Source organism: Aegilops tauschii, chromosome 2, assembly GCF_002575655.3.
Source record: "Aegilops tauschii subsp. strangulata cultivar AL8/78 chromosome 2, Aet v6.0, whole genome shotgun sequence".
Taxonomy (NCBI): Eukaryota; Viridiplantae; Streptophyta; class Magnoliopsida; order Poales; family Poaceae; genus Aegilops; species Aegilops tauschii.
Genome location: NC_053036.3, coordinates 572,355,032 through 572,379,187, shown reverse-complemented (window position 1 = coordinate 572,379,187; position 24,156 = coordinate 572,355,032). Strand labels below are relative to the sequence as shown.

At 44.9% G+C, this 24,156-nt stretch overlaps 1 protein-coding gene and 1 long non-coding RNA gene across 2 annotated transcripts; both read right to left on the bottom strand.

Moving 5' to 3' along the window:
• Positions 1-15,906: 15,906 nt before the first annotated feature.
• Positions 15,907-17,113, bottom strand: LOC141041284 (uncharacterized). Its single transcript, XM_073507414.1, has 3 exons — positions 17,072-17,113; positions 16,074-16,958; positions 15,907-15,942 (listed from the first exon to the last, which is right to left on the bottom strand). Exons 1-3 carry the CDS (start codon positions 17,111-17,113, stop codon positions 15,907-15,909), a joined length of 963 nt encoding a protein of 320 aa, XP_073363515.1.
• A 142-nt stretch (positions 17,114-17,255) lies between these two features.
• LOC141042093 (uncharacterized) lies at positions 17,256-18,692 on the bottom strand. The gene is made up of 3 exons (XR_012203913.1): positions 17,894-18,692; positions 17,676-17,774; positions 17,256-17,597 (listed from the first exon to the last, which is right to left on the bottom strand). It is a non-coding gene; the product is annotated as an uncharacterized lncRNA (long non-coding RNA).
• Between the last annotated feature and the right edge of the window lie 5,464 nt (positions 18,693-24,156).

Below are 24,156 nucleotides of genomic sequence, written 5' to 3'. Positions count from 1 at the left end.
AGCCGACAGACTCCATGTCCGCAGCAGGCTCGCTGGAGACGTGAAGTTGGTCGAGGAGGCTGACGAGGCGGCTCTCGGGGTAGTCGGTGCCTGCGTCGGACGCAGGCTCGTCGGAGATGCGAGTCTCGCCGAGCAGATCGGCGAGGCGGCTCGCTGCGCAGGCGTCGTCGACGCCTTGCAGCGCGTCGGGGCAAGCGCCATCGGGCGCAGCAGGCTGGCTGCGCTCGCGGGGAAGGAAGAAAGTTCCCGTCCAGGACAGGTCTCCGGACGACGGTGCACCCGACCCCACGGTGGGCGCCAAATGTCGGGTGGTTGGTGCGACATATGCCAAAGGATGGCTTATCATTGTGGGAGCCAATAAAACGTCGCCGGTGCCTGGAAACGGGATGAGGCGAAGACATGCACGCCGGCGAATCTTACCCAGGTTCGGGGCTCTCCGAGGAGATAACACCCCTAATCCTGCTCTGCGGGGTCTCCGCATGATCACTAGCTCAATAAAGAGTAGCTACAATCGCTCCTAGAGCTGTTGGGATCAAGGGAGAAGAAGAACAAGGCTAGCTCTTGCTTCTCTCTATCTATGTGTGTGTGCTATGCTTGGAAGCCAAACATGCAGAGGTGCGAACCAGAAGCGAACTATGCTCAGTGGCCAACCCTTTGCATGGGTGCTCCGGGGGGTTTATATAGGCCTACCCCCCGGGGGTACAATGGTAATCCGGCTGGGATGTGGTCCCAGCCGTCAGTGTCTATGCTCGCCGGCTTCTCCGCCGGCTGCTGGGTCCCGCCGGCTGGTGGGTCCCGCTGGCTGCCGGTTACTTGGTCGACAGGCCGGCCCCACCGCCTAGGGCTTTGTCGGCGGCTGCTTACTGTAGCCGCGCCTCTGATGATCAGGGCTTTGTCGAGGTGAGCATGGCTACAGTGGGCCGCGTCGGGGGCCATCACTGTAGCCTCACCTCGTCTTGTCTCCTTAATGGGGCTCCTGCTTCGAGGAAGGGCATGGCCGGCTTCTAGAGGCCGGCTATGCTCCCGGCCGACTAGGGAAAGCCGGGCCGCCTTCACGCCTCTCTCTGGCTGAAGGGGCCCGCAGTCCTTGGGCCATGCAGGAGTGGGTCGTGGATGACGTCGTAGTTGGCGTGGCTACAGTGCCCGGCCGCACGGGAGACATCCCTCCCGTACGGCCTCCTGTAACCATGCCTGCCTCGGGCTTCGGGGGTCGTGGGCCGCACTGTGGCCATGTCCCGTCAGGTCGTCGTTATGTAGGGGCGGTTGTGGTCTCGGCCGGCTTCTAGGAGTCGGCGTTTCTCCTGGCCGGCTTCTTGGAGTCGGTGAGGCTGGGTCGCCTTCCGGGAGTCGGCTTTAGTGGTAGCCGGCCCGGGAAGGCGGCCCAAATGCTTGGAGTGCTTGAAGGCCCAAAGGCCTGATAAATTTTCTGAAGATCCAGGGGTAGCCGGTTTGGCTACCCGTGGCCACTTACTCCGACAACTGAGCAAGCAAACTGACGGCGAACGCAATGTCTGGCCGTGTACAATTTGCGAGGTACATGAGTGCTCCAACTGCACTCAGGTAAGGAACTTCTGGTCCCAGAGTTTCCTCCCCCTCTTCCTTTGGCCTGAACGGGTCCTTGTCTGGCTGTAAAGATCTTCCGACCATCGGGGTCTTAGAAGGATATGCCTTATCAAATCCAAATCTCTCCAGCACCTTCTGGGTGTAAGCCGACTGGTGCACTAGAATCCCATCAGGGGAATGTTCAACTTGCAGACCTAGACAGAACTTGGTTTTACCCAAATCCTTCATCTTGAGTTCCGACATCAGGTAGGAACTCGCTTCCTCAATATCCTCAGGCGTACCGATTATGTTTAAATCGTCCACGTACACCGAGATTATACAGAATCCATCTTGGGATCGCCGGATAAAAACACATGGGCAATCTTTATTGCTCGTGTAGCCCTTCTCATGAAGGAAATCACTTAAGCGATTGTACCACATTCTACCAGACTGTCTGAGTCCGTACAGTGCCTTTTGAAGTTGAACACTGTATAGACCCCTGTTTGCTCTATCATGGTTCGGAACAGGGATACCTTCTGGAACCTTCATGTATATGTTCGATTCCAAGTTACCATGTAGGTAAGCAGTGACAACATCCATTAGTTTCATTTTCAAGCCCATGTTTACTGCCATCGAGATCAAGTATCTAAAGGTAACTCCATCCATGACCGGGGAATAAGTCTCCTCAAAATCGACACCTGGTCGTTGAGTGAACCCTTGAGCTACGAGCCTTGCTTTGTACCGTACTACCTTATTATTTTCATCTCTCTTTCGAACAAAAACCCACCTATGGCCAATAGGGCGAATGTGGGGAGGAGTTCGACAAACTGGTCCGAACACCTTCCTTTTGTTGAGAGATAATAATTCGGCAGTAATTGCCTGCTGCCAATCTTTCCAATCCGACCTTTTCTTGCAATCAGCGAGCGTGTTAGGCTCAGGGTCAAGATCTATGATTGAGGCAATTTTCGTAGCAAAGTTGATGTCGACAATCACCGTTGCTCGGTTCAGGGACTCCCCCGTATAAATATAATTTATGGCCATTTCGTCATGGAGCGCATCCGACGCAAACACTTGCTCTACCAAATTTCCCATTATGGTAGCAAGGTCTATTAGATTTCCCGCGCCGACGTGTGCACACACATCTCCGCTGGGTGTTTCCCCTATGGGAAAGTTTAAGTCCGGAATTTCATGCACTGAATTTTCCATAGTTGTGCCAGGTCTCGACTGGCTCCCCGTTTCAATTTGGGGTACTTTGGCGACAGGCTGTGATAAATCTCTCTTATCCTTTTTCGTCAGGCGTCCCCGAGTACTTGGGATTTGAGAAGCCGGATTTCTCGTCCTTTTAGGCCTTTGGACGGGAGCGGGTATACCATCATTTTTCTTCGGTATTTCAACCCTTTCCGGTGCATTGCGCGCGTGCACATGCGATTTTGTCACAGTCTTTAAGTCACTAAAGTGGTTGGGCAGTTGATTTGCTAAAGACTGCAAATCTATTATCTTTTGGACTTCTCTCTCAGTCTCAGCAGTGCGCGGGTCATGAGCGTGGATCCCCGTGGCTTGCCACGTGATTTCTCAACTTTTAGCATCAAGGGGTTGATTCTCTCCCCCTAAAGTCGGGAAAAGATCCTCCTCAAAAATGCAATCAGCAAACCGAGCCGTGTGACAGTCACCTGTCATGGGGTCCAGATACCTGATTATGGACACAGTCTCATAACCAATGTATATCCCCGACTTACGGAGCGGGCCCATCGCCGATCGTTGAGGGGGTGGTATTGGTACATATACCTGGCAACCGAACCTACGAAGGTGGGAAATTTTCAGTGCCGATCCTTGCGCAAGTTGAACAGGAGAGTGGATGTTGTAGTCCGACGGTCGAAAGTTGATGAGATTAGCCGCGTGTAAAACCGCGTGGCCCCAACATGTAGTTGGTAAATTACAACCCTGAAGGAGCGGTCGGGCAATGAATTTAATTCTTTTAATCAATGCCTCGGCAAGTCCATTTTGTGTATGAACATGTGGTACCGAGTGCTCAACTTTGATTCCCATTGCCATGCAATAATCATCGAACGCCTTTGAAGTAAATTCTCCGGCGTTGTCCATTCGAATAGACTTTATACGATAATCCGGGAAATTATTCCTCATTTGTATGATCTGTGAGATCAATTTTGCAAAGGCATGGTTCCTTGTTGACAGTAGGCAAACATTGGACCATTTAGAGGAAGCATCAATGAGCACCATGAAATACCGAAACGGCCCCGTGAGGGGCTGAATTGGACCGCATATGTCCCCTTGGATACGTTCCAAGAACGCGGGGATTTCATCCCTCACCTTGAGGGGAGATGGCCTAATGACTAACTTCCCCTTAGCGCATGCGGAGCACACGAAATCATCGGGATTCGGGAAGTTCTTCACGTTAACATTATGGCCATGTGAGTTGTTAATTATATCTCTCATCATCCTAAGTCCGGGGTGGCCTAACCTATCGTGCCAGAGGCAGAAGAGTTCAGAGCTTCTAAAAACGGTCTTGAGGGTAGTGTACACGGGCGGTGCTACTATCTTAGTGTAGTATAGCCCTGTGTCAAAAGAAGGAAGCCTTTCGATAACATGTTTACCACCTGCATCCCGCTTTGTGATGAGTAGGCACTCCTTGCCGTTTTCATCATCGGTCTCAGCATGGAAACCATTAGCGCGGATGTCTCTAAAGCTCAAAAGAGTACGAGTCGACTCCGGGTACAACAACGCATCATTAATGATCAAAGTTGTTCCCATGGGGAGTATAATAGTGGCTCGTCCGGAGCCAACTATGTGAGAACCGCAGCCGGCGATTGTCATAATACTTCCCGGAGATTTTTTAATGGACTCAAAATACTTAGTTTCTCGTAAAATGGTATGAGTGGTGGCGCTATCGGCAAGGCACATTTCCTCCATTCGGGCGCCACACGCGTTCTAAAATATGACATCTAATTAATGTAATGAGGAAGAAAATACATTAAAAATAAATGCACACATCTCAGAACATAACATGCTATCATGTATAAATAATGGAATAAATGAATAAATGTCATCCAATCGCCAAAGTAAAAAATAAGTTTATGCTCTCATAGAGCTTACAACCAAATCGAATTTATTCAACTTTATTGTATCAAATCACGGAATCATGATAACCAAAGAGGTATGCTAAGTGGACTCGGTGAAGAAGCCATTCACTTCCGCCGCAATCTCCATACTAGTGAGCTGATCCTCCTTAGAAATCATCTTGGAGGCAGCATCAATGTCTAGTGGCGGCGCTGCCGAGGCGACCATGTGGTCAACCTCCATGGCGACGTGGGCGTCGGTAGAGACCGCCAAAGCTGCCGCGATGGGCACCACGGGGGTCGCCTCTATGGGCGCAGTAGGGGGAGTAGCGATCATCACGGTTGCCGCCATGGGCGCCGGTGGTGCTCCCTCCTGAACCAAGGCGAGGTGCGTCTCACGCGCCTTCCGAGCCTTATATGCATCAACGACCTCCTGTGGTGCGCGGCACTGGCGGGAGAAATGCTCCACCGAGCCACAACGGAAGCAGTCCTGAGGCCTTTGCCCTCCCTTGCCCGGCTTGTTCTGCTTAGCCGGGGCGGGGGGGTGAGGGCCCTTCTTCTTGCCCTTCCGGCCCCTCTTCTTCTATTGAGGCTTGCGGACTTTGAGAGCATTCACCTCCTGGCGAGAACTCCCCCCAAGTGGTTGCGCGACAAAGTTCTTTTTGAGAACCTCGTCCTGCGCCTCCGCCACCTGGAGGACGTCAATCAACTCTGAATACCTCGTGTAGTTCCCCTGGCGGTAGTTCCGTGAGGACTGGACCGCGTCGGGGTGGAAAGTGGATAGGGTTTTCTCAATCTTCTGGGAGTCGGTAATCTCAGTACCACACAACCGAAGAGTCGTACAAATCCGGTGTAGAGCCGAATTGTACTCCCCAACAGTCTTGAAGTCCGCAAACCTCAGACGGATCCACTCTGCCTCTGCACGTGGCTTCACAGTGTACTTCAGCCGCTCAAACCGCTGCTTAAGAGCGGTCCAAAGGCCAGAAGCACTGCGCTTAGCCATATACTCATCTTTCAGAGTAGGTGACAGGTGATGACGGAGAAAGTGCAGAGCCTGCGCATTCTCAGTTTCGAACTTGGGATCAGTGACGGCCAGCTGGGCCCCCTTACCGATCGCCCTCAGGAGGGTTTTGCCCTGGAGAAAGATCTCGCAGTCCGAGGACCATAACAGGTAGTTCAGCCCTGTCTGGGCCAACTCAGGAAACTCCTTGTTTACAATTCCGGCCATCTGCGATTTATGCAAAAGTCATGAGATTACAGCAGGTAATCTTTTGCACAAAGCGATGTTGATAAACTTATTCAATAAAAAGACGTTCCAATATTTAAAACATGCTATTATATGACATACTAAATGATTAAGAGTGCTAAACAATTAATCTACAGCAGTAAAAATCATACAATAATATCATGTTACAAAAGATAGCATGTTAAGCGCATCTAGTATGTGAAAACTAGCCCAAAAATTGAATTCCCAAGGCATTTTAAAGCCCAAAAACGCATATTTCAGTGAAACAGGCAGTTCCAGGGGCTTCTACGCGAAATATTACTGCAGGAATAAAACTCGCGTAAACGCAGGAAACTACAGGGGCTAAGGCGCAAATTTTCATGCTACAGCCAGCGCCACCCCTTTTTTTTATGGAAGGATCCCTACGGCCGCAGTCCATCCGGGCCTAGCAGCCAGCGGGCCGGCCCAGGAGCTGTGCTGCCTTCCCGCAGCGACGCTAGGGTTTCCCCTAGCGCCCACAGCGTGGGTGCGGCGGCGGCCTGCGGCTAGCCAGCTCGCGCGGCGGGGGCTGGCGCCACCCGACGGCGTCAGGTGGAGGCGGTGGTGGCAGTGGCGACCGACGGCGGCGCGGCAACGGGGCGCGCGGGTGCGCGTTGGGCCCGAGCACGAGACCTGGCGACGGCAGCTCGAGCCCCGGCGACGGCAGCTGGCCGTACACGGGCGCGGCCGAGGCGACGACCAGCACGACTGCGGCGGCCACGCCACGCGACGGCGACAACCGCGGCTGCGGCGGCCACGGCCACACAACGCGGCGTCGGCAGCGACGCACGGGTGGCGGCCATCGAGGCGGGCTGCGCGCCAGCAGGGCGCGGTGGCGACGAGCCGGCCACCGGGATGGCGGCGGCGGCGTCAGCAGGACGCGGCGCGGCGCGCGCGACCAGCGGGGTCGCGGCCGGCAGATGGCTACGGCACGTGGCCAGCAGGGCCAGGGTGACGCCGTTGATCGCTTGGTACGGCGTCATCTGGACGCCGGCCTCGGGATGCGGATCTTCGTCGCGTTCGTCCGGAACTCCGACGGCGCATGGCACATCTGGTGCTTTTGCGGCGATACCGCGGCCATCTGGGTCGCGATCTGTACCGACTCCCTATAGTGCAGTCAACATGTTCCTCTTAGTCCAAGAGCATCGACATTGGTCGGCGACGTGTTCGTTCGCTCGGTTCTTGGGAGGAAAATCCGCACCATAGGCAGATCAAATCCGAAAAATAATCTAATCGCAAAAACGAAATCGTAGTAACGAGAGGAATCCATTTTTGCAAAAGTGGGGATCGAATCTTATACCTCCGCGGGATCGACGAAAGCCTGCGTGATGCAGGCTTGACGCAGGCTTGACGGAGAGTTGATGGAGCGAAGCGTGCTGATAACGTGTTCCGCAACTCCGCCAGCGAGTCCGGTCCGAGGTTGCGGAGCGAGGGCGAGCGTCGTAGACGAAGTAGTCGAAGTAGTCGAACACGCGAAATGACACAGAGAGATATGAAGGAGACCAGCTTTATTAGTCAATGATCAGGGATCACAATGATGGCTCCTCGTTGCTTTATATAGGGGTAGGGGGTCAAGGGATAAGTACCCACTTAACGTAAAGTGGGGGAATGGGAGGGGCTAGCCCGTGCGATACGCATGAGGCCGCCGCCACCCCTCGGTGGCCCCGGTTTCCCAACAGTGACCATGCTTTCTTGCGGTGGCAGGGAGGTCTGGCTGGCTGGCCGTAGGTGGTTGCATAGGTTGCCGGTGCGGCCATGGCTGCTCTTGCAGCGGCGGTTTGTGTTCGGCGATGGGGTGCGGTTGGTGGTAGTGTCATTCCTTCTCCTGTGTCGGAACCTACGATGGTGGTATGCTTGCATGAAGGAGGTGGTGACGACCCGGGGCTCGTGCTCGGGCGGGCCAGATTTAAGGCTCGAGTCACAAATTCTTCACACAGAGGACAGAAGGTGGCAGTGAGGTGAGATGGCAGCCGCCGAGGGACGACATGCTCAAGGTCAACCTGGACGGTGCCTACATGCTGGGAAATTTCTTTGGGGGTTGGGGTATGGTCGTCAGGGACGGGACATGATAGGTCATCACTACCAGTACCAGGGCAGGTTAACGTGAGTAGGTGCATGATGCGTTTGGTGCTGAGATCATGGCTATGTACGAGGCAGTTCAAACTGCGACAGACCTCGTTGCCACTAAGGTTATCTTCGAGACAGATTCCCGGCTTCTGACCGCCGCGCTTGATCTTCAAAAATTTGACTCTTCACCTTTTGCAGCAGTCATCAAAGACATCAAATTCTAGCTCAAGTTGTGGTTTTCCAAGCATGGTGTGAGTGTGTACCATAGGAAAGCCAATTCAGTAGCGCATCAACTAGCTAGTATTGGTCGTTTATGCTTGCCAAATGACAGTATTCGCTGGATTCTATTGTATCGCCCCAAGTGGATGTTTGTGTCTCACACAATTTGCCTGAGCACCATTGATTTATGAAGCCTCGCTTTCCCTCAAAAAGAAATTTACGCAGAACTCAAGGGTCTTCGTCTTAAAAAAACTAAGCGGATCCTAAAATGTGTTTTGGGCTTCGTGATTTCAGCCAGTCCATAGTTTTTCGTTTTCAGAAATGATGGTCCGTTCATGGGCGAATCCTATTTGGCGCTGCAGACGCCCATTAACGTGCATTCTACTAACGGGCGCCTGCAGCGCCCCACGCTGGGCCGGGCCATTTAGTGTTTCTTTCCCTGTTCTTAAAATACCTAAAAAAGACGCAGCGAAAGGAGCCGAACTCAGAATACCTGCGCTCCGAGGTAACAGCTCGAATCACTACGCCAGCAACTCTTACTTGTGCAAGTTGGTTGTTTCCTTCTTTTTATTAGTAGCTTCGTCACGTTTTCCTTTTTTTCTTGTTCTTTTTATCTCTTTTCTTAAATGCACGGATTATTTTTTAAAATTCTAATTTGATGATTTTTTTTCAAATTTTATGAACATTTTTTCAAATTCGGTGAGCTTTTCAAAAATTCGGTGAACCTTTTTCAAATTCGATGAACTTTTTTCAAATTTGGTGAACTAATTTTCTTGATGAACTTTTTTTTGAAAGCGATGAACTCTTTTTCGAAATGATGAACTTTTTAAACCTTTTCATGAGGTTTTTTCCAAATTTGGTGAACTTTTTTAAGTTTGTGAACTTTCCTTCAAAAATGATGAACTATTTCTCAAAATCGATGAAGTTTTTTTAAGTTTGTGAACTTTTGTCTCAAAATCGATGTACGTTTTTAAATTCACAATTTTATAAAAGTAAAATAAAATAAATGATAAATAAATCTCGCGGCCATATTAGTTCATGTATAGTTCGCGCAATGAAAGTCACAAGTGAACATTTGGTGTGGTGGTGAGCTAATCTCCAATTATCCTTGCCTTATCAATCGATCTTTGTTCGATTCCTGAACAGCCACGTTTTTGCGCTTTTTTTTTATTTCTGTTCGCTACCTTTCCATCGCGGGCCGGTCCATCAAGGCGCTGCAGCGGGCGCCAGGAACCTGTTCGGGCACTTAAGGCGCCGAACGGAACTCCCCCGTCCATGTACAAAAGTTTGTGACAGGATAAGGGCGAACCCTATTTGACGCGCGCATGCGTCGAACTGCTTCGCTTCCGCTGAAGCGGGCGAGCGAGCACCGCGAAACGGGCCGGCCCACTGCGTGCGCTAATAGCACTGCAAGGCAAACCGGTTTTGGGAACCTTCTGGAAGGTTCCTCAACCGGTTTTTTGCTGTTTTGTTTCTTTTGCCAGTTTTCTGGTTTTTCCTGTTTCCTTTTTTATTTTTGTCCTTTTTCCTCTTTTGTTTCTGTTCCTATTTCTTTCTTTTCCCCCTTTCTTCTACCTTTTCTCATTTTTTTACCTTTGTTTTCAAAAAATATTAGAAATTCCAATTTCTGTTCATGATTTCAGAAATTGTTCACGGTTATCAAATTCTGTTCACTTTTTCGAAATTTGTTCATAATGCAAAAATTGTTCAGCGTATATCACAAAAATTGTTCAATGTGTATTTAAATATTGTTCAACGTACATAAAAGAAATGTTCATTGTGTTAAAAAAAATCAGTATATATCAAAAAAGTTATATATATATATATATATATATATATATATATATATATATATATATATATATATATATACGGCGTATATAAAAATGTATTCAATGTGTATTTTACTATTGTTCGTCGTACATAAAAAGATATTAAATGTATATTTGAAAATATTAAATGGTTAAAATTTCGATTTTTCTTTTATCTACCTCTGTATCCAGTACTTAAATACGCGCGCGGCCTACATGCCACCGAAACTAGATAGCTAGCTGAAGTGGAAGGGAACAATTAGTTTCTATCGAGCGGTCTAGAGTTCGATTCCTCAAGAATGCGTACTTTTTTTTGAATTTTAGTAGCGACTGGATATGAGGTAGTATATGGTGCCTGTATGACCGTCATATGTTTGTTGACTATTCTCTAGCTGATTATTTCCGATGAAGAAAACCTCGTATAGGATGGAGTTATACTATACGAGGTAGTATATGATGCGAGGCACGGAATGTCTGAAAACATCACCTGCCGGACTTTGAGTACGTTGTAAACCTGCCATGGTCCAACACAAAAGTACTTAGGTTCACCTGGAGCAAACCTGGTCCAAACTGTCTGGTCTACAACCATAAAATTTAGATAGAAGGAAAGATAGATATACAACCAACATAGCTAGTGGATGCCACCATCAATCACTCTTTAAACTTTAAAAATATTTCAGAAAATGTTATCTGATCATCTGATCAGCACCGGCATTCAAAAAGATTATTACCTTCAAAATGCCTCCGGTTCACCGGGAGCAACAAACCTGCTCCTGACCGCACAGGTATTATAGTACAAAATATACATACAAGCCAAATTATATAGATAGAACCAAAACAAGCAGACAACGTTGAAGCGAATACAAAGCTAGAGGGTGCCATCGAAGCATTTATTCCCTACATATATATAATCCAATACATTATTCATGTTGCCAAAAGGATAAATCTGATATTTGATCCCTAACAAAGCTCTATTGGCTTATTATATCTGCGACATTTCAATATGCATCAGTCCATAGTCATTCGTCCAAAAACCTCAAGGCCGCTGTAATTTCAGCTGGGATGTTTCCAGCTGCTTCATTGCCTTTGATCATCAGCATCTGGACCAGCAAGTTCTTTCTGAGCTGTATTGAATCCTAGAAAACATAAAAAAATGAATTGTTATATATATATGTAGGGAATAAATTGTTGAAGAATGAATTGCACAACAAACCTATGTGAGTGGAAGAACATAAATTTATATTCAACAATGATATGGAAGAGAGAAACTTGTTATATATGCACCTACCGAAGTCCTGGAAATGTTATGCCCGAGAGTATCATCTTGGTGAGCCATCTCCTGTAGGAGTTTGAATCCAGAGTCCAGGCTGTGACAAAAAAAACTCCATATGTTAGAACCTATACCAGTGAGGCTGTATTGTGCATGACCAATTAAAACTATTACCGCGGGGCTGTAATATAGGTATGATCTTGTGGCCAATCCACGAGTTGGGGATTCAAACCAGGCCTCTCCTGTTGCAATACACTGCCAAATTCTTTCGGAACTATCAGGGCTTCCTTCTTAAGTTCCTTGTCATGAAAGTCCTCTGAGCCTAGGAATGACTCGTTAGAATGATCAATCAGGAGAGTCCTCCTATTTTCAATATTAACTGCAAGGAGGCCATAGGAGGAATCCACCAAATACAACGGCAATAGGTACTGCAATAGGTATACAAAGTTAATGGTGAACAGATAGTATACACACCAACTTTTAAGAAGGAAAATCCTTACAATGGACGGGGTCATGAGCACGTTGTATTTCGGCAAAGGCCGTACAATGACATTGTTAATCAACAAGTTGGTGCGTTCAGCTTGGCATAAGCCAGTCTGACTCAGCACCCGTGCTAGGCCATGGAATTGCAAATCAAACATATGCGTGGAGCCAACAAAGTCTGTTCCTGCGTTTCTTTGTATCGCGTCGCTACTAAGCTTACGCACTGCAAGATCGAAGCAGCTCGGATTGACCCATGTATCACCTCGCATGGTGTCTTGGATAGTCCGTAGACTTAACTCGATCACGAATGGACGAGGGCTCCTTATCCATATTGTGCTGCAAACAAACCGGCATGATAAAATCAGGGTATCATAAAAATATTGTACTTCAATGTGTGGGCAAACAATAGTATATTTTTTCAAAACTTTAGAAAGGTCTGAAATGTATGTACCTAAAAATTGGAGTTGTAGTGTCATTTGAGGACATAAGTACTATTTCGTAAGATAACCAAATCTATTATGATATGTTCGGTTGCAACTTGTTCCTATTACAGTTATGATAAAATCTATAGATGGTACATGTATCATGCACCAGGACCCGTTGCAATATACTACAGTTCATAGAAAATTTGTAGTTTAAAATAACGTGCTGTGGATGGTACTAACATGGCGTAATGTAAAAGGATAATATTAGCGCATGACCAGATTTTTGCAACCACTACGTTAGATCTTAAGAACCTTATGGACTTAGAAAGGATCGCATGATCCTAACCAGTGCATGCATGCAACAACTTATGAACGTGACCAACTCATCGACGTGGATTAGGTGAAAGAACAGATTTTTACTCGGGTTTAAAATAAGAAGCCGATAATGCATAATATAATGGTACTGATCTGCAGCTAACAATTGCAAATAAATTATAGATAGAGTTTAGGGCTGCCAGAACAAACTCTAACTGCTCCTCGACTGAGGAAAGCATGACGTAGTTGTATATGTACTCGACTGCGTCGTTCACTCCATCAAAAATCGGCATTGCAGCCATTGGCACGGGCAGAAAGTCGTCTTAGCACCAGGACGAGCGAGCGAGGGGGCAGTGGACAACGGTGGACTCACAGCCGGACCATATATATGAGTGTCGGAGGGGAATCGTCCGGCACCAGGTCGGTGACGCATTAGCATGTTGTATGGATTGGAAGGTGCCCCTTATCATTCCATCCGTGCATGTTTCATTACAAATCCTTGCTAATAAAAGGACAAGCATATGTTTTTCTTCCATACTCCACTGGGCAAATAAATATACGCCGGATTATATATCTATTATATATGTCTCCCTTTCCCGATCGGAAGAAGCATAATTTAACTTTCCTTATAAACAAATCCGATTAAGGGAATATTAATGGCCACACTGGGAAATCCATTGAACGTATGGTAGGCCGGACCGGGAGATTGGACACTATAACGTTTTGGAAGGAAATGACTTTAAGGATAATTATAGTTCTAATTGACATATCCTGGCCGGGAGGAATCGTGGGCATGTACTCGGAAGGTGGCCCATATCCTTCCGTAGTTACAATATTCCATAACAAAAACTATAGGAAAACATGGAATAAAATTATTTTGGTTGCATGCTCCACCCGGCAAATGTATCAACGCCGGATTATATATTTCCTAATTTATGTCTCCTTTCCAAACTTTGCCTCCAGATATATAGAAAGAAACAATTAATTTATTTCCCAAATATACGTCAAACACGGGCGTCCGAGAAATATAAAGAAACACAACGTTTTTTCTTCTTCTGTTTTTGTCCTCCTCACCACGATCAAAAAGCCCGCGCCACTTGAAGAACTATTGTTTCCGTGTGTAGAAAGAAACACAACGCACGGGCATACGGCAATCCTTGATTCCATGTACAAAATTAATTATATTATCTTTGGAATGTCATAATGCATGATAGCATGCGATAGCATCTGTCAAGGTAAACGTATTTTCCTTTTTGCGCTGCACTGTATATTAAAAAATTTGAACCTACACTGAAAGAGATTCATACGTGTAGCTCAAATGAGAGTAGACAGGTTACCATTTGAAGTCCGTTATTGACAGTTTGGTCATCAAATATATATTAGTCAAATATATAGTTCAGAACTTCACAGTATATGGCTCCGAAATATGACGACACTGTTAAATAGATTTTTTTATTGAATATCACATATTATTAAACCTCCAAGACATAAGCGAACACTTCATAATGTGACAATTGGCAACAAAATGTTGCATGCAAAGTGTTCATACATTTTTATATCTAAGACAAATTGTGCACTTGTGTACACAGATACTTCTAGCCTCCATTGTTCCTAGCTTGAACAACACCATTGACGTACGCACGTGTTTCGTCAAGTGTCATGAGGCTGGCTTCATGGATATCTACGCTAAAAATCAGTGTTATATAGTAGTAACATAGTATTACATAAAAAATACATTGACAACAAATGTAAAATAGAACGCAACCCCTACCTTGTAAAAAAATTCAAACATATGGAAATTAGTAATACCAATGCAGTAAACAAAATGTTCAGCTACCATCTTCTAATTAGTACAGATATGGTTCTATCAGCTGACTGCTCCGTATAGGATGTCAGAAATCACTGCCGGAGCACATGAATAATTTTGCAGGATGAAGTCTCCTGTTACAGACACACTTTTGGGCACTATGGCCACTACCACATGGCAACCCTGTCACAAACGGCTAGGTCACAAAGGGGAAGCTGGATAAATCTTCGTGGCTGGGAGCTCTGCGAAAGTCCTCCAAGCTTATCTTTTAGGAGTTATCTATCTCTAATAATTTATTTCTTAGATTCATGTTGCCCGGATTTGATTCATGTTGCACCAGAATATCCATAAGTAATACAGAAGCTTGCTCTAGATAATTAGCTAAGATCCTTACTCGCCATGCTAGTTGCTAGGGACGTACCCAAAAGAATAATCTGGTGCATGCTCTGATTAGAAGGTAAAAAGAGAAACCTAGTATTACATGGCATCTAGAGAAGGATACACATTTTGATGAACATTTAAACAGTTGATACCTGCACAGCCAATCGTCTTGGCTGGGTGCAACCTATAAGTCGACCACCCTCAGCCCAACCAGCGTCCTTAAGATACTGCAGAACGATGCTTGCTCTCTGAACCAATCCTCGCCAGGTCCTAGATTAATGCAGCCTTGTACAATTTTTTAGGTTAGAACTCTTTCAGATCCGCAGTAAACTCATGAAGGTACATGAACCAATGCAAAAAATAAAAATGAAACTTGAACTGAACTGATAAATAATTAGTTCAGACGCGTGAAAGTACAAGTAATCAATCTTTTTTCCAAAGATTGCACACTTCAGCGATCAGACACGTGCATTGTCACATTCTCCAGAGTCGCACGGGCATTTGAACATATTTGCAAGTACGCAGGCTACCATTTTATTATTTATTAGATGTACATATGCAAAATATATCTTGAAAAGCTACACAAACTTCCCTTCTGCGTGTGTTGGTCTTATAATTCAGACCAATCATAATCCTATACTTCTGACCTATCAGAATAATACAGGGATAATAAGGACGCCAATAAATTTACATTCAACCATATTATCAAAATATCAAAATAATAACAATGGATATGATCACTTGCCGTAACACAAAAGTTTCATTGCATGTTCCAGGTATTTTTCAAGCCAATCATTATATCTGAATCACATATTACACATGAAATACTACGGTGGGTGACATGTACACTGCCAGAAACATTGCGATAGTAGAAAAGATATAACAGCGATGATGGTGCCAACATGACGGCTGATTATTGAAATGCAGTTAGTAGCTCAACTAAATGGAGTATACCTCCAACTATCAAAATACCAAATAAAAAAGATATATGTAAAAAAACGAATTACAATAAATCTTGACCATCACAAGAGTAAATGTTGTGTCATTACATAACCTGCCGGTCTATTAAGACCGGACTTCAGCCTGTAAGGACTTCCTTGTAGACGATGTTCTTCATCGAGGTTAGTAATGACACGGTCGGTCTTTTTCGCTTCTTTGGATTGTCCTTTGCGCATGCAATTGTCCAATGCCTCGACCGCTCGTCGTTTCGTCATGCTGGCCTCGTCCCATATTATCAATGAGGCCATCCTAAGCAGCTTGGCGGTCCCACTCTGCTTTGTGAAGCTGCACGAGGCTCCATCATCGCAACTCAATGGGATCTTGAACCTCGAGTGGGCAGTCCTGCCGCCAGGCATGATAGAAGCGGCGACGCCCGACGTCGCGGTAGTGATACCAATATTGCCATCGCTCCTCACCTTGGCAAGCATCGCCCTGTATAGAAAGGTCTTCCCTGTACCTCCAAGGCCATCAACAAAGAATACACCCCCATCACCGCGTTCAACAGCCGCTAGTATCTCGTCGTATGCGGCCCTCTGCTCCAAGTTCAGGGAAGATGCCAATTTAGTATCATCCACGTCAAACTCAACAGTTGATTCCTCGATGACCTCTCTTGCCTCACCCTCGGTTGGGTCAAACGCATCATCTATGCTTGGAAGAGCGAAATCAACAATGTCTTTACCCATGGACTGCAACATACCCCTAATGTCAAGCAACACCATCTGCTCCACCTCGATAGGGGACGTGCGTGATCGACGATAGTCATCTGACATAGGATCGAGGTGCCTATCCCATAAACCACGCACGTCGCCTGGCTCGCAGTGCACCAAGATGGTTGCGAAGAGCCTCCTAAGAGAACATGGCATCGCCCACTGCTCAGCCTCAGTAAGACAGTTGTCGAGCGTGTTGTCTGCCTCGATGAGTCCCAACCTTTCAGCAGCTTCTCTAAAGCTCCCACATAGAACGCCGTCCACGGTGAGCAAGTCGTCGAAGGATGTTTTGCCCGTAACATGGTTTAGCAACACACGCAGGTAGTATCGGTCACCCTCGGCAGGATTGGCAGACACGATGCGACCTATTTGAAAACGCTCGACCCGCGGCTTCCAAAACTTCTTTTTCTTCTGCCACGTGAAGCTTCCGGGAAAATCCTTGTACAATATATGCCTAGCCCGAGGGTGTTCCTGGTTAGCCTTGAAATACTCCGTTAACATGGATTTTGAATTATTTTCGGAGGCGAGAACATTCTTCAAGTCAGCCTGCGCATTGAATGCGACCCTGTGCATATTCGGGAGATGAAGAGGCAACTGCAAGACAGGTGGGTAATTGGCGCAAAGTGGAAAGCCAAATATCCTCCACATAGCCTCCGGAGGGGTGATCCACCTTGCATCAACGTATCTCTTGATCTCATCAATGTTACCATCGGCGTCGGGATGGTCGATGCTGAAAGAAGCCTTATCATGGCCCTTGTAAATGTACTTGTAAAGATATTTGACGGCCTTTATGCTGGAGAAGACCTCAACGTTGATGTGGCAATTGAGACATTAATCATTAAGACATGAAGTCGGGTACTGAATATAATGGTCAAAACCTTTAGAGGTTACCAGATAAAATAAGGGCCTGTGCATGTTCATCTTGGAGATTCCGATCTTTTCTCTGCCGATATGCAGCTCTCCTCAAAGCTTTTTTACGGTCTCGTTTGCGTTCTTCTTCTGTTACTTGCGTATTTTCTGTGCTATCATTCAAGTTATCTACTGATGTCTTCCTTGGGTTTCTCTCAAAAGCGAAAGGTAAAAACAACATGACAGCAAACGAGTATGGAAAAAGCACAATCATTTTACCTTTTATATTTTTATCTGCAATTACATCAGATGCTCCCGTAGCTTTAGGAGGATATGTTGATTCATTATGCGAGATTGATGTATCAACCGAGCTAGCTGGGTCATCTGATATAACATGCTTGGTTAGTATTTATTAAAATGGCTGAACCATGAATGCTAGGATGTAACATAAAATAATCTTACTTGAATTACAAAGGGGACGAAGATCAACTTTCCTGTGCTTATCATCTCGCGTGGGTTTGATTAGCTGCCCCAACATATGATCTGCCCCAACATTAGTTCCTATAGTTATCCACCACGGGCGTTCAGAAAGCAAAGAGAAGTTAAACATAATCACAAATAGTATGATTGTCAAATACGCACATATAATTAACGACATTGTAAATCTACCAAATAAGTACCAGGGATCACATATGAAGGTTGTTGAACATTTGTGATATCACATAGAGTACGGCGGTGAACAATCGGCCCATCGTCTAGATGGTTTATAAAACCATCTGACTTCTTAGTGCGATAAGATGCCCGCCTCCACGCATTGATAAGATCCCTATGGTCTACCATTTTTACAATAGGTATGAGAGTTAGAGAACAAAAAAAGTATCGATGTTGATACAACATCTATGAAACCAACACGGGGAACATCTATGAAGTCAGGTTACTATAACGATTAATTTGCATACTATAGGTATTCAGAAAAAACCAAGAGTAGTCAGCAAAATCACGCTTAAATACTTACCAGTCTTTGAAAGGGATGGCTGATTATACTCTTGTAACCTGACCATATCCTCCTCTTTTTTCTTCCGATAAGATTCACGCCTCTGTGCGTTGAACTGCTCCCTTGTTTCGCCAACGTTTTTTTTCTTCATTAAATACAGCTACTGTTGCATGCTGCTCGGAAGTTTTGTCATCTGCATTACGTTAAGCGTAAAAACCACAAAGCCCATTAAGCTCATCTGGGAGATGTCGATTTGGAAGCTGTATAAGCATGCCTGTGAATACCTTGAGTATCATCTCGTAGCTTAGTCGTACCATCCTTATTATTCTCAGAATACGACGGAATCCCGTCGTTTGAAGGTTCCCGTCCTACATCTTAGCAATCAACAAAATATACGGTATGCACGAAACATTAGCAGCAATCTTGACACAGTCTTATACCTGCATGTAAGGGTATGAAGTTTGCATTGTAGTCTCCAACATTTATCCCGCTCGTAAGGACTGCAACACATAATGCATTCTGCCACTTTCAGAAATGGACGTGAAGCAACATTTATAACCAATCTCCGGACAGTATTATACCTGATTCCGTCGAGTAGACGTTATCAATAATTTCAACTACGGGTATGATGCTCGCATTGTGTTCTGCATCACTTCTCCCGCTTGTAAGACCTGGAAGACATTATGCATACTGTCATATATGGTCTCGCAACTAAACGAAAACATGGTAGGTTGCATCATACCTGTAGTTACGTCATCTTCAGGTTGATGTTCGCCAACCGTGCTTTTTGAATTCCCCATATGCAACTATTGAATGGCAAAAATCATGAAGACAGAAATGGTAGTTATTTGATGACATTCTGGAAGGGTTATTGTTCTAATATATACTGCAACCTGTTGCTAGCATATACTGCAATTGTATTTTATTCTACATAAATACTGCAATGGCACTTTCATCTACATCTTCTACATCTCTGTACTTTCTTAGAATGCAAGTGTTTTTGTTCTATCTTCAGTTCAGCACAAGTGGAAACATACTCTAGGGTCCTGTATGGTTTGTGTTTTCTTTTTTGCCATATTTATACAAGTGCAGGATGCAGGATACCCCTTGGTAATTTTTTTTTGCCAATTGCCATCTGTAAACATGTGTACTTGAGTCTAGTTTTAACATGGAAAAAAACCTAAACTGTGTAGAACAGAAATCAATCTCGCAGGCGGATCCATCCCTGTGAAAGCACTTGCCATGGCTGTATGACATGCGATGGATGTATGGGCTGTGAGATGTATGAGATGCGATTGTATGGCATTTGAGATGTATGAGATGCGATTGACGTATGAGATGGTTTGTATACCTATTTTTCGGATCCAGGACGTGTTCTGGCCGGATCCTGGACGTGTCCGCTTATCCTCGTCCAGGATCGGCCCCGGATCCTGGATCAAGGGCGAGGAGTTCAGCGCGGCGGCGAAGTGATGGAGGGCGGTGGCGACCTGATCCAGGACCCGCGCCGGATCGTCGAGGTGTTCAGCGCGGCGGCGAAGTGATGGAGGGCCGCGGCGACCTTGTCCAGGATCGACGCGGATGGAGGACGGCGAGTGAAGCGGGGCGGCGACCTCGACCAGGATGGAGGGCGGCGAGGATGGAGGGCAGCGACTGAAGCGCGGCGGCGCAGGGATGTAGGGCGGCTACGAAGGGAGGCCTCGCTCGAGAACAGGACTCGTCGCTCGTTAACCGTCGTAGGTTTTTTTGTCGCAAGTTAACCTTCGTACGTCTTTTGAGGGTCGCATGTGGATAGGTGCGGGTTCGGGCCTCAGGAGGAGGTTTTTTCGGTTTGTGATGTCTTAGTCAGAGGTGGGAGGAGGTACTAAAATAAACCGTGGGAGGTGGGACTAAAAAAAACCTGAAAGCGAGACTACCAACTGCTCTCTTAGGAGTAGAGATACCAAACAGATTACGAAAGGAAACTATGGAAGCAAATGCTGAATGTCAAGCTCGGAGCGCGCACAACCGATACAGGACCCATCTACTACTTCATGTTCAGAACGACAAAGCCTCCAAGTGCAACCACGACGACGAGGGGCAGGATGGATACCCACAGGATCATCTTCCCCGCCGCACGTCGTCCGGCCATGTCGCCGGACACCCAGAAGCCGGCGGACGCCTTAACTAGACCAAAGGCGAACACCGCGATGAGGATGCCGTAGTACAAGTAGAAGGGCGCTTTGCCATGGTGGAGAAATATACCTCCCGGCGCCTTTGAAATGATAAGGCAGAGTGCTGCAGCGGCTTCTACGACGCCGCCGGAGATCAATGCACCCGGCAGCTTATCCGCGCTGCGGCATGCGGCGGAGATCAAGGCGAGGAGGTTGATGACGGTGGCCAGGGAATCCATTGCACGTCTCTTGGCTGTGGTGTGTGTTGGAGAAGTGGTTCGCGTTGAGGTGGAGAGCTCGGAGACGGTGGGTTTATTTATAAGATCCTATGCACGAAACAGGGTGGGGTGAGTTAAACAAAGTGGTGTTGTGAGACTTTTTTTTTTTTGAGGATCTGTTGTGAGACTTTTCAGTACTTACCGAAACCAGAACCGAACCGATCCAAGATGCATTTTGATTTTCTTAACTCTGAGCACGCCCTGTCGTGATCATCCTTCGTAAGCACAGGCATTCGTTGGTGCACAAAAACAGAGCAACAAATACGTATATATTGAATATTTCTCTGTTGTTTCAAGAACTATTTCTCAGTTGCTCCAGTTGCATATCACCACTACGATCGTAAAAGTACGTTTTTTACGCAAATTAATATGCTCACATCTCTAATCTCTGAATCCGAAGTCACCCATAAATATGCAACTATACGATTAATACATGTTGTTTCCTAAGAGACTTCTCTTTTTACGATTAATACAAATATTAGCATTCAAGATATTATTTAGTTTCCTAAGAGACTTCTCTTTTTACGATAATACGTGTTGTTTTTTCAAAATACTCCAATATACTCATTCCGTCCCATAATATAAGAGCGTTTTTGACACTACACTAGTGTCAAAAACGCCCTTATATTACGCTAGTGTCAAAAACGCTCTTATATTACACTAGTGTCTAAAACGCTCTTATAGTATGGGACAGAGGGAATAGTGTCAAAAACGCTCTTATATTACACTAGTGTCTAAAACGCTCTTATAGTATGGAACAGAGGGAATAGTGTCAAAAACGCTCTTATATTATGGGACGACGAGAGTATTAATTAAGTAAAAAGTCCTTACAATCACTCATTAGATCAGGCTCCACACAAGGGGGGGGGGGGGGATTATTAAACAAAATACCATCTGTTTTATTAAGAAAACTAAACTTACTAATCTCATATTGGCTTGGCGACTGATCTTAAGTAACTTGAGCTTCTGCATCAATTTCAAGATGTTGAGCGCTTCCATTTTTAGATCAACGTGTGGGACCTGTCAAAAATTTCATTTGATAGGAAAAACACCATAAACGTACAGTCTTGATGATAATAGATGAATGAAGGGTCATATCAATATAGAGACCGGAGAGGCACGCCTTGAGCTTCGTATCATCCACGCCGGTACACGTTCGTTATAATCCCACGATGTTAAAATGACATTCCTCGTAGAATTCCTAGCCACGATTCCCACATTGGCAGCCTTCAGACTCTACATAGCTAGTATCGACATTAACTAGACTCTACAAGTGACTGATATACTTGTTGTTTCGTTATCCCATGATAGTGGAACCTGGCCCTTTTTGGGTTTGTATGGAAAAAAAGGTGACCGATCGATATAACCACAAACTGAAAATTGCACTTAAACTTGACTACTACTACACACCTGAGAGTACAATTTTAGGCGATTAGAACTTCTAAAAAATACCAGGCAACTTAGAATTATCAAAAGTGAATCTATGGACCATCTTGTAGCTTGCTTGTACTAGAGTGTGTTTGATTGTATCTTGTTTTTTATTTGGCGAGAAGATTGTATTTTTTTTTAACACAGTACAGACGCAAGCGCTCATACAAAGACGCACACACTCACCTCTATGAACGCGCACACACACATCCTACCCTTATGAGCACCTCCGAGAGACTGAGCCAGCATATCATTTTGAGATTTACGAACTCACTATCGGCGCCTCATCGTCAGCGGGAACGTCTCCTCCCACTTAAAGTGCATCGCCAGAAATCCTGAAATAAATCCAGAAATAATGCGAGCACCAGGACTTGAACCCTGGTGGGCTGGGGATATACCACTGCCCACCTAATCATCTCAACCATAGGTTGGTTCGCGAGAAGATTGTATCTTGTTTAACTTTGCTGCAAACTACTCCAATTGTATCTTGGAGTAGAAATTGTGTGTGAAGCATGTCCGGCCAATATAATTCAATCATGAAATAAATATTCTTCACTTGATATTTACAAGTATAACTTTAATATTTTTTACTGATTTCTTGTGTTTCAAAAAATAAATTGTGGAACTTTTCCTATTTATAAAAGCCTGTAAATTTTACACTAAATTACGCGTATAAGAAACTCAAGAAAATAACGGTATGTACATATATCTCGAAAGCAAAGACATGAATAGTTTTCTTCTAGATGACGCAACATCACGTAAAACAAATAGAGTTCCTGCGATTGTACATGTAGCCGTATGCTGGAGGCTTCCATCCTTGTTGGTTGACTTTTGATTCCATGATGCAAGTACCTGCAATTTGCTACGTGGAAAAATATAAGTATCTGCAAACTGATCTGATTATTATCGTATATATACTCGGAGGACCAAAGCAACGACAACGACCTGGCCGTGAGGGAAACCGCAACCAGAACCGAGTGAAACCGACCAATGCCTTATCGGTTCTGTGCCGCCTGCCCAGGATGATTGGCACGGATAGTTTTTTCTCCTTTTTTTTCTTTTAAGGAAATTGGCACGGGGAGTTTTTTTTTTGTTGAGGAAATTGGCACGGGGAGTTGGGCTAGGCTGGATATGGAGTTTTTTTAAAAATTCTTGACATCTTTAATGAGTAATACTAGCAGATATGCGCGTGCGTTGCAACGGGAGATAAAATAATATGCATTTAACGTCAGTGAGAATTATATGTGCAAGCAAAACCCTATGTGCACACGAAAAAAAGAAACGATTAGCTTCTCGGTTTCACAGCGTGTGGAGGAATCAATCCGCTATTTTTCCATTCATTGATCAATGGCGTTTAAGAGTTTTGTTATGTCATCGTACGTCGGGGAAGACCCATGAGTTATTCAATCTACTTTTCCCTTCAATCTACATTATTTTCCAATCGAAGGGACTTTAAGGTATGAAGTTTCTGAATATTCTAGGAAACATGAACAATATTTTAAATCAGGAATAGTTTTCTGAAAATAATGTACACTTTTTAAAACGCGAACAAAATATGAAAGGAAACATCAATTTTCTATAAAAACATTAACACTATTTGACTTTGTGAACATTTTTTAAAAAGGGAACATAAGTTCAAAATTCATAAGATTTTTAGAAAATGTGTATCGTTTATACAAAACATTATTTTTAATTATGAAAATTTCAGTAAAACAGAATATTTTTCGAATTTGGAGTATTTTTGAAATGATATTTTCTTTTTAGACATCTCAAACTATTTTGAAAAACAATAATTGTTTTTGAAAAAATGGGAACCTTTTTGCAAGTTCCGAATATTTTTTTAAAATAGCAAAAAATTTGCAATTCTTATCCTTTTCCAAAAAACAATTCTTAAGTCTGAATTTTTTTTGTGAATTTTTAATTTAAGAAATAAATTCTAAAAGAAAAATAAACTTGAAAGGGAAAAAAGATATAGGAAAGGAGAATAAAAATAGAAGTAAAACACAGAAATAAAGAAAATTCGAAGAGCCCATTATTGGTTGTCCTGTGCAAAACTCCAACTAAAAACATGAAAATTATTTAAATTTGTGAAC

What these genes read in the sequence shown, in the direction of transcription:
- LOC141041284 (XM_073507414.1), bottom strand. Translation starts at nt 17,113, where the DNA reads ATGATAAGGCTTCTTTCAGCATCGACCATCCCGACGCCGATG. An exon ending in CGACCATCCCGACGCCGATG is followed by an intron (nt 16,959 to 17,071) that starts GTAACATTGATG and finishes CCTGTCTTGCAG; the next exon opens with TTGCCTCTTCATCTCCCGAA. An exon ending in ACAGGGCGATGCTTGCCAAG is followed by an intron (nt 15,943 to 16,073) that starts GTGAGGAGCGAT and finishes AGCCTCGTGCAG; the next exon opens with CTTCACAAAGCAGAGTGGGA.